This window comes from Erythrolamprus reginae, chromosome 1, assembly GCF_031021105.1.
Source record: "Erythrolamprus reginae isolate rEryReg1 chromosome 1, rEryReg1.hap1, whole genome shotgun sequence".
In the NCBI taxonomy this organism is placed as follows: Eukaryota; Metazoa; Chordata; class Lepidosauria; order Squamata; family Dipsadidae; genus Erythrolamprus; species Erythrolamprus reginae.
This window is the reverse complement of record NC_091950.1, coordinates 322,093,720-322,110,018: the sequence shown is the minus strand read 5'-3', so window position 1 is coordinate 322,110,018 and position 16,299 is coordinate 322,093,720. Positions and strand designations below refer to the sequence as shown.

General features: G+C 39.6%; 1 protein-coding gene across 3 annotated transcripts in view; it reads right to left on the bottom strand.

The window, feature by feature from the left end:
* CCDC170 (coiled-coil domain containing 170) overlaps nt 1-16,299 on the bottom strand; it is a 76,313-nt gene that overhangs the window by 43,339 nt on the left and 16,675 nt on the right. For 2 of the 3 annotated variants that reach the window (XM_070733718.1, XM_070733721.1), the window contains exons 2-3: nt 15,106-15,240; nt 7,697-7,953 (exon numbers count right to left, since the gene is read on the bottom strand). In XM_070733718.1, coding sequence (XP_070589819.1) covers nt 7,697-7,953; nt 15,106-15,240 — 392 coding nt within the window. The remainder of the gene's footprint in view (nt 1-7,696; nt 7,954-15,105; nt 15,241-16,299) is intronic. The other variant, XM_070733719.1, reaches the window with a different exon arrangement.

Sequence of the window (16,299 nt, the reverse complement as noted above, 5' to 3'; positions counted from 1 at the left end):
TGAGTCTGTCATCTGCACCTCTATAACTGTCTGGTTTGGTGCTGCAACCCAACAGGACCGACACAGACTTCAGAGGATAATCAGAATTGCAGAAAAAACAATTGCTGCCAATCTGCCTTCCATTGAGGACCTGTATACTGCACGAGTCAAAAAGAGGGCGGGTAAAATATTTACTGACCCCTCACATCCTGGACACAAATTGTTTCAACTCCTACCCTCAAAACGTCGCTACAGAGCACTGCACACCAAGACAACTAGACACAAGAACAGTTTTTTCCCGAACGCCATCACTCTACTAAACAAATAATTCCCTCAACACTGTCAGACTTTCTACTAAATCTGCACTTCTATTCTACTAGTTTTTCTCATCATTCCTATCACCCATTTCCTCCCATGTTGACTGTATGACTGTAACTTGTTGCGTATATCCTAAGATTTTTATTAATACTGCTTCTTCATTGCTTATTTGACCCCTATGACAATCATTAACTGTTGTACCACATGATTCTTGACAAATGTATATTTTATGTACGTTGAGAGCATATGCACCAAGACAAATTCCTTGTGTGTCCAATCACACTTGGCCAATAAAATTCTATTCTATTCTATTCTATTTTCAGGCCACTTGACCCCAGGCTATTATGGGCAGCTCACATTTTAAAAGTAAACAATAACACAACAAACAAAAAAAGGTCAAATGCACCCAGAAGAAATAGACACACCACCTGCTATACATGAGTCTGGTCAAAGCATTTCTTCTTAATAAGTACAGTGTCTATATTCAGAACAAAATGAAGGACATCCCTCACTGCTGGTAAACATGGCTGATGTAGAAGAAAGCCGGCTATGATGTAGAAGGCAGCCTCAGCATGGAATGAGATAGGCAATCTTATTTTTTTAAACAAGGGGGTTTTAGAGACTTTTTAATATTAGATTTGTGATACATTGTTTTTTGTTATTGTTGTGAGCCGCCCCGAGTCTGCGAAGAGGGGCGGCATACAAATCTAATCAATAAATCGATCAATCGATCAATCAATCGTTTGATCAATCGATCAATAAATAAATCTTCAAAATGACAAGAATATATCAAGACTCTTGACTGATGGAAGATTGGGGGGGGATTAAATGGTATTGTAAGAACCTCAGTGGAGAAGAGGAATTGCAACAGACCAGTTGATTTGCTTGGTAAATGCTTGGCAAAGCCGAAGTGACCATGAAAACACACTGGATGTGATATCTACTCGGACAAGAGACCACCCAAAATCCTGTAGTTTAAATAAGCCAAAAGTCCAGCTGGACTGCTATTGTGGCAGATATTTGGTATATTTTCCCTCAAGCAAGAAGAATGTACAGCTGGCTGTTGGGTTGCAATTCTCCCTCCTGTTTCTAAGGAAAAGGATATGTTGACTTGGAATACAATACAAGTCTTGTTACTGAATGTAAATGCTCGGTGAATCTAGGAGTCTATCTTCCTGCTTTCAGTGTCTCCAAGCTAAAACAGCTAGGAAGGGGTGGGAGACAAAGTTTTTTAGTGAGATGGATCATAATGGACAAAGTAATCAGGATCAGTAAGGGGCGAGTACAAGTGCACTAGAGTGCCTTCCGTCCCCTGTCCTATTGCTCTCCTATATCTCCTATACCTTTCTTCTATTCCTATATCTCTTCTTCTACTCTTTCATTGATATGTTCTATTACTATATCTTCTTTTCTATTATTTCTTAGATATATTTTACTATGAGTATCTCCTCTATAACCTTCATCATGTATTTTACTATGTGTATATAGATATATACCCACTAAAACCCTCATTGTGTATTGGACAAAATAAATAAATAAAATAAATAAAAATATAGCCATCAATCTGCTTGTACTTCACCGCAAGAATAGTGCTGCTACAATATGGCCCAATATATGTTGGCAGTTATTTTCACAAATCCAAGAAACAAGAATGTCCACACCAGAGGTAGGTTCCTCCCAGTTCGCACCAGTTCTATAGAACCGGTAGCAAACTGTTGGTGACATCAGAGACGGTTCTGTCGATGATGACGGTCCATGGATGCTGACATCTTTTTTTAGGATTTTATTTGGGGGCGGGTGTTTCTGATTTATTTCTCTGTGCATATGCAGAAGTTGAAATTCCACATGTGCCTCCATCTTGTTTTTAGCTTTTGGGGAGGCAGGGTTTTTTTTTTTGAGTTTTTGGCACTTCGCATGTGCACACGAAGCATACCGACGCCCACAAGGCACAGCCATGTGGCGCAGGAGGAAGCGAACTGGCAGCGAGGTAAGTTAGAACCAGTATTGGGTTCCTACCGGTACACTTGACGCCATCACAACGGTACCAAAAATGAAGCTGCACGCGCAGGTCCAGGTGACCGGAGGGCAGGCCCATCCGCCCGCATGAGATTTTGCTTATGCACATGCACAGGAAGCCAAATCTTGCACGAAGATCCTCGCGCATCCCACCTGTGCCTCCTTGTGGCATATAGATATGCTTCCAGCTGTACGGATTCAGCTCCAGTGATCTTAGAAGCTGATGTCTTAGAAGAACTTGAACGATTAAAGATAAATAAGGCAATGGGTCCAGATGGCATCCACCCCAGAGTTCTTAAAGAACTCAGATCTGTCATCGCTACCCCCGACTGATTTGTTTAACCAATCCCTGTTAACAGGAGATGTTCCTGAGGATTGGAGAATGGCCAGTGTTGTGCCTATCCACAAGAAGGGCAGTAGAGAAGAAGCTGGTAACTACAGGCCAGTTAGCTTGACACCAGTTATAGTTAAAATGATGGAGACTCTACTCAAAAAGAGGATAAATCAGTACCTAAAAAACAATAACTTATTGGACCCAAATCAGCATGGCTTTACTGAAGGCAAATCATGTCAGACTAATCTCATTGATTTCTTTGACTATGTCTCAAAGGTGTTGGATGAAGGTGGTGCCGTGGATATTGCCTATCTGCACTTCAGCAAAGCCTTTGATACGGTTCCACATAAAGAGCTTATAGATAAATTAGTGAAGATTGGACTTAATCCCTGGATAGTTCAGTGGATTTCAAGCTGGCTGAAGCATAGACATCAGAGAGTTATTGTTAATGGCGAGTATTCTGAGCAGAGACAGGTTACAAGCGGTGTGCCACAAGGGTCTGTTCTGGGTCCTATACTTTTTAATATGTTTGTGAGTGACATAGGGGAAGGTTTGGTAGGGAAGGTTTCCCTATTTGCCGATGACTCTAAAGTGTGCAATAGGGTTGATATTCCTGGAGGGGTCTGTAATATGGTAAATGATTTAGCTTTACTAGATAAATGGTCAAAGCAATGGAAACTGCAGTTTAATGTTTCCAAATGTAAAATAAGGTACTTGGGGGAAAGGAATCCTCAATCTGAGTATTGCATTGGCAGTTCTGTGTTAGCAAAAACTTCAGAAGTAAAGGATTTAGGGGAAGTGATTTCTGACAGTCTCAAAATGGGTGAGCAGTGTGGTCAGGCAGTAGGAAAAGCAAGTAGGATGCTTGGCTGCATAGCTAGAGGTATAACAAGCAGGAAGAGGGAGATTGTGATCCCCTTATATAGAGCGCTGGTGAGACCACATTTGGAATACTGTGTTCAGTTCTGGAGACCTCACCTACAAAAAGATATTGACAAAATTGAACGGGTCCAAAGACGGGCTACAAGAATGGTGGAAGGTCTTAAGCATAAAACGTATCAGGAAAGACTTAATTAACTCAATCTGTATAGTCTGGAGGACAGAAGGAAAAGGGGGGACATGATCGAAACATTTAAATATGTGAAAGGGTTAAATAAGGTCCAGGAGGGAAGTGTTTTTAATAGGAAAATGAACACAAGAACAAGGGGACACAATCTGAAGTTAGTTGGGGGAAAGATCAAAAGCAGCGTGAGGAAATATTATTTCACTGAAAGAGTAGTAGATGCTTGGAACAAATTTCCAGCAGACATGGTTGGTAAATCCACAGTAACTGAATTTAAACATGCCTGGGATAAACATATATCCATCCTAAGATAAAACACAGGAAATAGTATAAGGGCAGACTAGATGGACCATGAGGTCTTTTTCTGCCGTCAGTCTTCTATGTTTCTATGTTTCTATATATATAAATTTTAAAAAATTGCTGATTTTTGACATTTTTTTGCTTCCATGCAGCAGCAAAATGCAGAAAATCGGCAAAATCTCACATTCACATGCAATTTGGCTTCCTGTGCATGTGCAGAAGCCAAATCTCGGGTGGGCATGCCCACCCTCCCACCGGTCTCCCGGAGCTGCGCAGGCAAATGAACCAGTAGTGGCTGTGACGAGGAGTCCCTGCCTGGTTAGAACCCATTCCTAGTCCACACCATCATGTTTTTGCATCTACTAGAAGTTCTGGCACAAGGATGACAGGGAGAGGAGAAAGATTACATAACTGAGGAGGAACACAGGGAAAGCAACACCAAACGTGGTGGATAGAGAATTTTGAAAGTGTGAGGTTTTCACAATGAGGCCCTGGTGATGGGGAGGGAGGAAGCACTCCATTCTGGCTGGTTGAAGTTGGAGAAGGAACAAACACCAAGTATTTCCAGACATTTTTTTGAGACAGGAAGAAAGGAATGGAAGACAAGATGATGGAGTGTCAAGCCGAGAGCCAGAAGTTCTTGCATCAGTTATAAACACAACTGGCAGCTTCAAGGCCACCAAGCACTGTCCCAAGACTCCATGAATTTATGAGATGAAAAAGAACTAAGGGTTTCAACTTTCATCGATACAAGAGGATCTGGCAAACTGATGGTAGATAGTCAAGTATTTTACTTGGCTCGGCTCTTGTCTGCAGTAATAATTCTTATCTAAATAAGCCATGTTTATGAAACACCTGCCAAATCAAGTAGCAGAGATCTGTGATTTACTCCAGAAGCTTGATTGGAGAAGTCTGGCAGCTGAAGAACAAATTCCAGTAAATGACCGTTTTGAAGTTGTATCTTCTACCCAATGATTTTAAATTATTTTCAGCTAAAGGTGTGTAAAGTCTAGGAGAAAGTTGCTTATGGTTCCATGGACTGCTTTGGCATCATATAGACTTGTATATCTTAGTGCATTTCAAGACATAAGCAGAGGAGCAGCAGAAACTTTGACTATAATTCTTGAACTTCACTTTGTTCTACAATTGTCCAGAGGTTTGATCCAGGGGTGAAATTCAAAAAATGTTCCCTACCGGTTCGGTGGGTGTGGCTTGGTGGGCATGGCAGGGGAAGGATGCTGCAAAATCTCCATTCCCACCCCACGCTGGAGCAAGCAAGGTCATATTTGCCGTTTCTCCAAACTACTCAAAGTTTTGGCTACTGGTTCTCCAAAACCTATCAGAACCTGCTGAATTTCACCCCGGTTTAATCCTACAAGGAATTAAAAGATGCATGCAGGGGGCAGGGCACACAGGCATGGGGTCGGGCGCATGTTGGGACTGCAGGGGGTAGGGGGAATGCAGGGGGTGGGGCATACACCCACGGGGGCACAGGTGGGGTGAAGACACAGGTGGGGTGCAGGTGCAGACATTGCACACGTGGGGTGCAGGCGCATGCAGGGCAGAGGCGCATGCTGGACAGGGCGCATGCACAGGGACAAGACCCATGTTCAGGTTTCATTTTAGGGGTTACGCGCACTCATGCGCTTTGGAAACTTTGTCCGGAAAAATTTAGCCGTCACTGCTCTATAGGTTTACTGTTGAAATAACTGCCCATTTCACTGAGGAATGAAAGCAGTTACTTTGATTGGAATTGTTTTCTGCATATCGTAATCAAATCCTTATCTGTAATTAGACACAGGAGGAATAGCCCATCAGACCATCTCCTTGTGAGATACAGTGGTACCTCTACTTACGAAATTAATTCGTTCCGTGACCAGGTTCTTAAGTAGAAAAGTTTGTAAGAAGAAGCAATGTTTCCTATAGGAATCAATGTAAAAGCAAATAATGCATGCGATTGGGGAAACCACAGGGAGGGTGGAGGCCCTGTTTCCTCCCAGGAGATTCCCAGAGAGGCCCCACGGAGGCTTCTCCCTGCCTTTTCCGGCCCTGTTTCCTCCCAGGAGATTCAAAGAGAGGCCTCACGGAGGCTTCTCCCTGCCTTTTCCGGCCCTGTTTCCTCCCAGGAGATTCCTAGAGAGGCCCCACGGAGGCTTCTCCCTGCCTTTTCCGGTTACAGTTTCGGAGGCTTGGGTTTGTAAGGGGAAAATGGTTCTTGAGAAGAGGCAAAAAAATCTTGAACACCCGGTTCTTATCTAGAGAGGTTCGTAAGTAGAGGCATTCTTAGGTAGAGGTACCATTGTACTTAATCCACTGACTGGAAGAGTGAGGGAGAGATTGAAAAGGAAGAGTATAAATTAATCAAAGGGTATAGCAAGTTCTTACAAGTTCATGAGCCAACAATTTTCTCCAATAAATTGGGCTAGTCTAAAGATTAGGATAATGTGGATAATTTCAGAGAGGCGAGACTGTATTGCTAGAGCAGTGTTTCTCAAACATTTGGCAACATTAAGGTATGGACTTTGAGTTCAAGAACTCCCCAGCAGCATGGGTTAGACCTTACCGTCTGCTGCATAGGCAGGTATCATTCCCAAAAATTAAAAGGTCCTCTGTGGGATTCTCAAGCACACAAATTAATGAGGTGTGAGAAAAGATCGAACCACCGCAGGGGGAGTGAGTTACATACTGACCTCAATGCAGCAATGAGGAAATGGGAGTTACCTACTCTCCCCAAATACCTTTTTATTCTCCCCCTCCATCTAGGTTTCTCTGGTTCCAAATTTTCCATTTTAAAAGCCCTGAGAACAGGACAATAGGAGTATTCACGAGCCAAAGAAGTTAAATAAAAGTCTCCAAACCTAAATCTTGTACCTTACATCAGAAATGTAACTAATACTAAACAGGTGCCTTGAGAAAGACTTTTATATCACAATAAAATACTTCCTTTCCTCGGTAATAAGATATCTCCCAGTGCCCTCAGAGAAATAAAGAAAATCCAAATGGTTTTTGGAGGGCTTTTTTTTTTAATGACCTGGGTTGAAACTTAAGTTTAAGTTTGTTGCATTTAGCTAAAATTTCGCTTGTGTGATTCTGAGGACTTGAGGAGTTTCAAATATAAAATACATGCAATACTTTCTCATAAGTAAGTTCAAATAGCATCCTATCTACCAACCAGTGATGGGTGGCTTCTAATTCAGACCAGTTCTTAGAACTGGTAACAGTGGCAAGGGGAACCTCTGCCCACCCGCCCGGGACGCTTCTGCACATGCGCAAACCAGTAGCAAACTAATTCAGAACCAACTACTGCTACCAACCTCTACATCAGAGATCTTCAAACTTGGCAACTTTAAGACTTGTGGACTTCAACTCCCAGAATTCTCCAGTCAATATAGCTGGCTGGAGAATTCTGGGAGTTGAAGTCCACAAGTCTTAAAGTTGTCAAGTTTGGGGACCTCTGCTCTACACACACACACACACACACACACACACACACACACACACACACACCCAATTTATTTTTTAAAAGTAGAAACATTCAAAATTAGTCCTTATTTTTTTGTAATAAAAGGAACTCAATTATTTCAGCCCAGCACCCTCACTTAACACTCATAACAAGTACAAGTGTTTTTCTTCTGCTCCATTGCAATTACTTTATATTAAAAGGTAGAGTTTTGTGAAGTTCTTACCTAATCTGCTCTTCTTGTTCGTGGATTTTCTCCTTTAGCTCCAAGTTCTCTTGGAGAATAGCTTGTGATTTTAGCTCTGCTTGATGTTTGGAAATGGCAATTGTGCCTGATTCCTTCTCAAGTTCTTGGAATTTGTGTTGCATGGAAAAAAGGAGAGAAGATTGTCGAGCATCGTTCTCCTTATAGCCCCCAATTTCAGCTTTACATTCTTGTATGGACACTTCCTGTGAGGCTATTCTGGATTTAAGATCTAGAATCTATAAATAAAAATAGGTAATCAAATATAACAGGGCTAAAAATATTAATTGATTTTATCCTGCTTGCAAAGACAGATTTAATAGCAAAATACATGCATCCCGTGTATTACTCAAGCAATTGAATTTTCCACTTACTTTAAATATTTCATATGTGATTAAAGAGCACAACTATCAGGCTGAATATATATGGCAGAAAAACAAGCAATCTGAAGAACTATTTTCTTATAAATGTAAGTCTTCATATTAGTTATATTCTGATAGAAACCTTAGTGGGAAACTAAATTATATGAGCTGTCTTATTTGTCAATCTACTCAAACCTTAAAAGTGTTTTTCAGGACTCATATTCTCAAAGCTCCCACAAAATCCGTGTCTAAAGAAATGCATACAGTGGTACCTCTACTTACGAACTTAATTAGTTCCGTGGCCAGGTTCTTAAGTAGAAACGTTTGTAAGAAGAAGCAATTTTTCCCATAGGAATCAATGTAAAAGCAAATAATGTGTGCGATTGGGGAAACCACAGGGAGGGTGGAGGCCCTGTTTCCTCCCAGGAGATTCCTAGAGAGGCCCCACAGAGGCTTCTCCCCATCTTTTTCTGACCCTGCTTCCTCCCAGGAGATTCCTAGAGAGGCCCCACAGAGGCTTCTCCCCATCTTTTTCTGACCCTGCTTCCTCCCAGGAGATTCCTAGAGGCCCCACAGAGGCTTCACCCCATCTTTTCCAGCCCTGTTTCCTTGCAGGAGATTCCTAGAAAGGCCCCACGGAGGCTTCAGTTTGTAAGTGGAAAATGATTCTTAAGAAGAGGCAAAGAAATCTTGAACACCCAGATCTTATCTAGAACAGTTCGTAAATAGAGGCGTTCGTAGGTAGAGGTACCACTGTATTATGAATGCCAGAATGCTTAGAAGCACGTAGCATTTCATTTTTTTTCCCTTGGTTGTTAGAATTTATTATAATTGGGAGGGGGGGTATTTCTTGGCGTGATCCTTTTAATACTACTTTTTATTGTTAATCATTCAAAACTTTGGAAATGGGTGATAAATCAATTAATTAAATACTTTATGTGGATAAGAATCAGGAAGAGGAAGAAAGCCATCGTAACTTCACCCTAAGTTGTCTTCACCGTTGCTTTAGTCGCTGTGTAGCCAGCACCACTGCTCAGAGCATCACCACACCATAGCCAGCCACTCCAGCACCACAGTACAAAACCGCAACTATCCTATTGCCTTGCATTCCACAGAGTTTGTCACACCCAGCTGACCATCGCCATCTTCTTCCTGTTGCTGACTAGTCACGCCTAGCCTGCTTTTTATTTTATTTTATTTTATTTTATTTTATTTTATTTTATTTTATTTTATTTTATTTTATTTTATTTTATTTTATTTTATTTTATTTTATTTTATTTTATTTTTATTTTATTTTATTTTATTTTATTTTATTTTATTTTATTTTATTTTTATTTTATTTCATTTTATTTCATTTCATTATTTCATTTCATTTCATTTCTTATTTTATTTTATTTTATTTTTTTATTTTATTTTATTTTATTTTATTTTATTTATTTTATTTATTTTATTTATTTTATTTATTTTATTTATTTTATTTATTTTATTTATTTTATTTATTTTATTTATTTTATTTATTTATTTTATTTATTTTATTTATTTTATTTATTTTATTTATTTTATTTATTTTATTTATTTTATTTATTTTATTTATTTTATTTATTTTATTTATTTTATTCATTCATTCATTCATTTATTTATTCATTCATTCATTCAACTTCTATGCTGCCCAATCCCGAAGGACTCAGGGCGGCTTACAACAATATAAAACACAAGACAATAAAAAGAAGTCAAATATAAAACTAAGTTATAAAACCATTAATTAAAAACCCTAATAAACATAATAACTAATCCAACATGCATACTAAACATTCATACAATTTGGCCATTGTTGTTGTTGGTTCATGGCCCCCAAGGCCTGTTGGCAAAGCCAGGTCTTTGTGGCCTTATGGAAGGCCAATAGGGTGGGCGCAATATGGACATCAGGGGGGAGTTGATTCCATAGAGCCGGGGTGGCAACAGAGAAGGCCGTCCCCCACGGTTCCGCCAGCCTGCATTGCTTTATGCTGTGCTTGCCGTGCTAGGCCTTCCTGAGGCCTCGTGCACCGTTTATTTATTTATTTATGTGGTTGGATTTCCATCACACCCTTCAGGTCAGCTTACAACAATTAGAATAAAATACAATGCAATATAACAAGTGAAACCCAACTGGATGAGCCGGAGTGGCGCAGCAGGTAGAGTGCTGTACTGCAGGCCACTGAAGCTGACTGTAGATCTGTAGGTCAGCGGTTCAAATCTCATCACCGGCTCAAAGTTGACTCAGCCTTCCATCCTTCCGAGGTGGGTAAAATGAGGACCCGGATTGTGGGGGCAATAAGCTGGTTCTGTTAAAAGGTGCTATTGCTAACATGTTGTAAGTCGCCCTGAGTCTAAGGAAAAGGGCGGCATAAAAATCAATCAAACAAACAAACAAACAAACAAATAAACAAATAAGTAAAAAATAAATAATAAATAAATTAATAAATAAATTAATAAATAAATAAATAAACAAACACGTAAATAAATAAATAAATACATACATACATAAATAAATAAATACATAAATAAATAAATCTAATACTTAAAACCCCAATGACATAAAAAAAACATTCGTTCAACAACAGTCACGCAATCACATCTATGACCGGAGCAAGATGTTAAACTCAACATTCTCCAAATCACACGTGTTGCCTTCCAAATAGCGCACCGTATTCTCATGGTCCTTCAGAAAACATTTGGAAAGCTTCTGAAATCTTCCAAAGCATCACAAGAACGACGTGAGGCCATCTTCTCCAGGACTCACAAAGAAACCACAGTGTGTGACCTTGAGAAGAAAACTTCATGCAAGTGGAAACTGCGTTGTGAAAGGCAGTTTCCAGTGTGTTTGTTCAGCAGTGGGAGCAAGTAGACCACAAAGGTCCACTATGGTGGGAAAGGCCACAGAATGCAGATGGCCAAATGGGCAAAGATGGCCACGTGATGATGATGATGATGATGATGATTATTATTATTATTATTATTATTATTATTTTATTATTATTATTTATTAGATTTGTATGCCGCCTCTCTCCATAGACTCGGGGGGCGGCTCACAACAGTGATAAAAACAATACATGGTAACAAATCTAATAATTAAAATCTAAAATAACAGTTTTACATTAAAAAGTCTAAAAAGAAAAAACCCCAATATATAAAATACATACAGTCATATCATGCACAAAACTACATAGGCAAGGGGGGGATGTCTCAGTTCCCCCATGCCTGGTGACAGAGATGGGTTTTAAGGAGTTTACGAAAGGCAAGGAGGGTGGGGGCAGTCCTAATCTCTGGGGGGAGTTGATTCCAGAGGGTCGGAGCCGCCACAGAAAAGGCTCTTCCCCTGGGTCCCGCCAGATGACATTCTCCGGGACCCGGAGAAGACCAACTCTATGTGACCTAACCGGCCACTGGGATTCGTGCGGCAGAAGGCGGTCTCGCAGATATCCTGGTCATAGGGGTGCTGCAAAAGCCTTGATGGTGGGACTCTGGTTGTAAATTGTTTTCAGTACATTTTAAACTTCAAATGGTTGCTGAGCTAATGGTCATAAGTTGAGAATTGCCTCTTATTGGACTGTCTGGACCAGGGCCAAGAATTAGTGATAAGGATTGTTTTCAGAAAGTATAATGAAAATGAATTAAATATATAAATGATTATTATCAAACAAAGTCCAGTTCAGAAATGGATTTGAAAAGGAAACTTCAAACAAAGATATAACAATCCCCTTTTATTTCACCACATAAGCAATTAAACATTATTCTGAGCAATAAATGAATATATTGTTTACAGAAATCAACAGAATTGGCAACGGTGGAAGTTTGAAAAGCTTGCAAACAAATAATAAACATTTCCTTTATGTTGAAATGTTGCATTTTCTCTTTGAAATTTTGGGAGCTATTAACAGAATGAAATAAAAAAAGAAAATTGCTTTTGACTCTCACATTAATTACCGTATATACTCGAGTATAAGCCGACCCGAGTATAAGCCGAGGCACCAATTTTTGCCACAAAAACTGGGAAAACGTATTGACCCGAGTATAAGCCGAGGTTAGAAAATGCAGTGGCTACTGGTAACTTATAAAAATGGAAAACAATAAAATTACATTAATTGAGACATGTTTTAGAATATTTATTTTAAAGAAAACCAGTAAACTAGCTCTGTAAATTTAAAAGAGGGTAAACAAATTAACAATATTAACAATAAATTAAAAAGTAAAAAAAGTAGCTCGATCAGGAACAAAGCTAAAACCTAAGAGTTAAAATCCTTCAAAACTGGATTCCTTCTCATCATTAATTGGATTTACATTATTGTTCTGTTTTTATATATGCTGTGAGCCACCCTGAGTCCTTGGAGAGGGATTGCATACAAATCCAATTAAATAAATAAACAAACAAACAAACAAACAAACAAATAAGTGTATCCAAAGAAGAGCTTCAGCATTAGCTGCTGTGAGGTTATCAGCATAGAAAACCAAATAGATAGATAGATAGATAGATAGATAGATAGATAGATAGATAGATAGATAGATAGATAGATAGATAGATAGATAGATAGATAGATGATAGATAGATAGATATAAAGATAGACAGACAGATAGAAAAATAGATAGATAGATAGATAGATAGATAGATAGATAGATAGATAGATAGATAGATAGAAAGAAATAGATACAGATAGATAGATAGATAGATAGATAGATAGATAGATAGATAGATAGATAGATAGATAGATAGAAAAATAGATAGATAGAAAAATAGATAGATAGAAAGATAGACAGATAGAAAAAGAATTCCTGTCTAGCTCTGCCTCATAACACATTATTAGATCCTATCCAAGCAAGGACAGCAACTACCACAAAATACCATTTTTTAAACAGTTTAAATCCTTTCAAAGGAGGGGGAGGAGAATCTGACAGCAGGGGGCCTTTTTAATCCGACTCACCATTGCAAATGGCTGCCTTCTTTGCTTGAGTTAGGGAGAGGAACTACAGCGTGCCAGAGGGGACAAAAGCTGGTGCCTCCTCGCTCTGGCTCAAGCAATGGCGCCCTCGTGTGGTGACTTTGTCAATGACCCGAATATAAGCCGAGGCTGTGTTTTTCAGCCCATTTTTGGGGCTAAAAAACTCGGCTTATACTCGAGTATATACGGTAAATAAATTAAGAGTCTGGCAAGAACAACTGCATGTGTAATTCACAATTAATGACTCATGCAGTAAATCTAGGAATCAGTATAATGTTCAATATATTCACACAGACAAAAATCATGCAAACAAAAAAAAAATCTAGACAATGAACCTACCCTTGGCAGCATTCGTTTTTTCAAAAATAGTCTAAGTCTCTTAAGAAATTTCAGAACTCTTTTCTTATACAGTATTAATTTTGTCGTGGCTAGGATTCCACTCCTCAACATAATGGACACATTAATACAGTGGGGTAACTCTACCTAAGAATGCCTCTACTTAAGAACCCGAGCCGGGAAAAATTTCCCAGGAAATTTGAGAGCGGTACAAAGGCCCGGCCAGTTTCCGTTCGTTCCCCCTGGGTTTCTCTCTCTGGCACAGTGTATGGAAGGCAGCCTCGCACCGGGTGTATGGGAGGCGCATGCTCCTTCTCGCCGCCTCAGAGTCCTCCTCCTCCTCTTTTTCCTCCTCCTCCCACTGAAATTCCGAGCTTTTATTTCTTTCCTAATGGGTTTGCAAGCATTATTAGCTTTTACAATGATTCCTCTGGGAAAAATTGCTTCTACTTACAAACTTTTCTACTTAAAAACCTGGTCATGGAATGAATTAAGTTGTTAAATAGAGGTAGACTCCACTTGGAATGTGTCTAATTTTGGGAACTGTAACAGTATGAACAAACTGGAAAAGTTTAGAGGGGAGCAACCAAGATGGTGAAGGAATTGAAAACCCATTCCTCTGGAATTGGAGTTCTTTTTTTTAAGCCTGTAGAAGAGGACCAGAGGAGAGAAGGAAAGTCTTCAAATATCTAAAAATTTGTCACATAAAAAGAGGAATATTCTGGAGGATAGGTTTATTACCAATGGTTTGAGACTATAGGGGAACAGATCCAGGCTGGTTTCTAAGAACTTCCTGACACTAAGAAATTGTGGAATAAGCTGCTTCATAAAGTGGTACAACTTATTTCATTGGAGAGGGGATGAATAGAGGAAGGCTGGACAGCCACTTGCCCACAAATATTTTAAAAGATCCTGCACCGAGGAGGGGAATGGATTAGTTGACCTCTTGGAGCCTCACAAATCTATGATTCTAGAATGCCTGGTTGAAAATTTGGAATGTTAAAAAAACATTTCTAAACACATGCAGGATGTAATAGTTAAAATGCATAAGCACTGTACCAAAGAAGAGAGCTTTAATTAAGCATTTAATGGTATGTACCATGCAATAAACATATGAGGTCGCCCAGAAAGTAATGCATCACTTTTTTTTTCTTCAACAATTATTTATTGAACACAATGAAACTTACACACAAGAAAAAATTATGTTTCTTCTACACTCCCTATTTTTCCACGTAATCTCCGTCCTGTTCTATGGCCTTTCTCCAGCATACACAAGGGCATGTATGCCCTGTCGATACCACTCCTTGTTCTGGTCACGAAGCCATTTCTGCACTGTGAGAATCACCTCTTTGTCATCCTCAAATGTCTTCCGTGACTAACTGTACTTCTGTCGACTGCAGATTCTCCATAAACTACACACAAACGTTTGTAAATGTTCCCAACAGTTTCTTTCTCCACAGTGAGAAATTCAATGACAACACGCTGCTTGTAATGTACATCACTTACAGACGCCATCAGCTGCAGCTACGCTGTCTGAAGAAACGCAAAAATTACACATGCACTCCTGAGAATTCAAATAATGTATATCTAAAGTTTCGCATTCGTACCATTATTGTAGGCTGAGAAAAAAATGTGGTGCATTGCTCTCTGAGCAATCCTCGTACTATGTTATTTACAAATATTTCATGCAGGGGAAAACATTTGTTTCAAAACATACCTCTGCTTGAGCGCATTCGAACTTCACTAGGAGTGCGGCAAGCTCACTGTTGGCTGTTTCTGCTGCCTTCCGATAATGGGCTAGCTGTTCTCGAGTGTCAGGAACATCCAGTAGCATATAATTATGAGTTCTCTGCTGTACAAAAAAAAAAACACCCCAAGGATTAATGGCAAACAATCTGAATTCTTCTTACATGTTTTATTGCTTTGCTCAGTTCTTTAAAGGAGATTGTTTTAAATCAGTTTAGTTTTAAATTTGAGTAACTTTAAACCCGATTTTCATTCCAATCTGGGTGGGGAATGGAAAATGCCTTGGAAGATAATTTGCACAACACAATGGAGTGCAATGAATTTAATTTGCTCAGATGGTTATTAACTTTTATATTCTTGAGTAATGGGGTTTTTTCCCCAATACAGTGATACCTCGTCTTACGAACCCCTCGTCATACAAACTTTTCTAGATACGAACCCAGGGTTTAAGATTTTTTTGCCTCTTCTTCCAAACTATTTTCACCTGATGAACCCACCGCTGCTGGGATGCCTCGCCCCTGGTCTTCTGTTGCCAGCCAAAGAGCCCATTTTCAGGCTGGTGGGATTCCCCTGCAGCATCGCAAAATCCAGAGGTGGGGTTTCCCATGGAGGGGAGCCTCAGGGGAATCCCACCAGTGTGAAAACGGGTGCTTCGGCTGGCAAAAGGAGTGAATTTTGGGCTTGCACGCATTAATCGCTTTTCCATTGATTCCTATGGGAAACATTGTTTCGTCTTAGGAACTTTTCACCTTACGAACCTCGTCCTGGAACCAATTAAGTTCGTAAGACAAGGTATCACTGTAGTTTTACAATGGGATGACCATGGATTTCATCTGTACTAGAGTCCACATTGTATGGAAGACTTCTGTTTTCCTCAAGGCCAATAAAATGTGAGATACTTCAGGAACCCAGCACTGAAATCTATATGAACCTCTGGGACACCAGCTGGAATTTGAGTTGATGATCCGTGGTTAGGACACACCATCTTTCCCCCCTCTTTTTCCTTCAAATACTCTACCATACAGATGGTACAAAACATGAGTAGGTGCCTGAAGACAAACAAGCTGAAGCTTTCTCCATAAAAGACTGGGATACTGTAAATAAGGTAAACCGAGAGATATGAATTGCCCACTGAATTTCCCAGCTGAGTAGAGCTTTGAGCCTG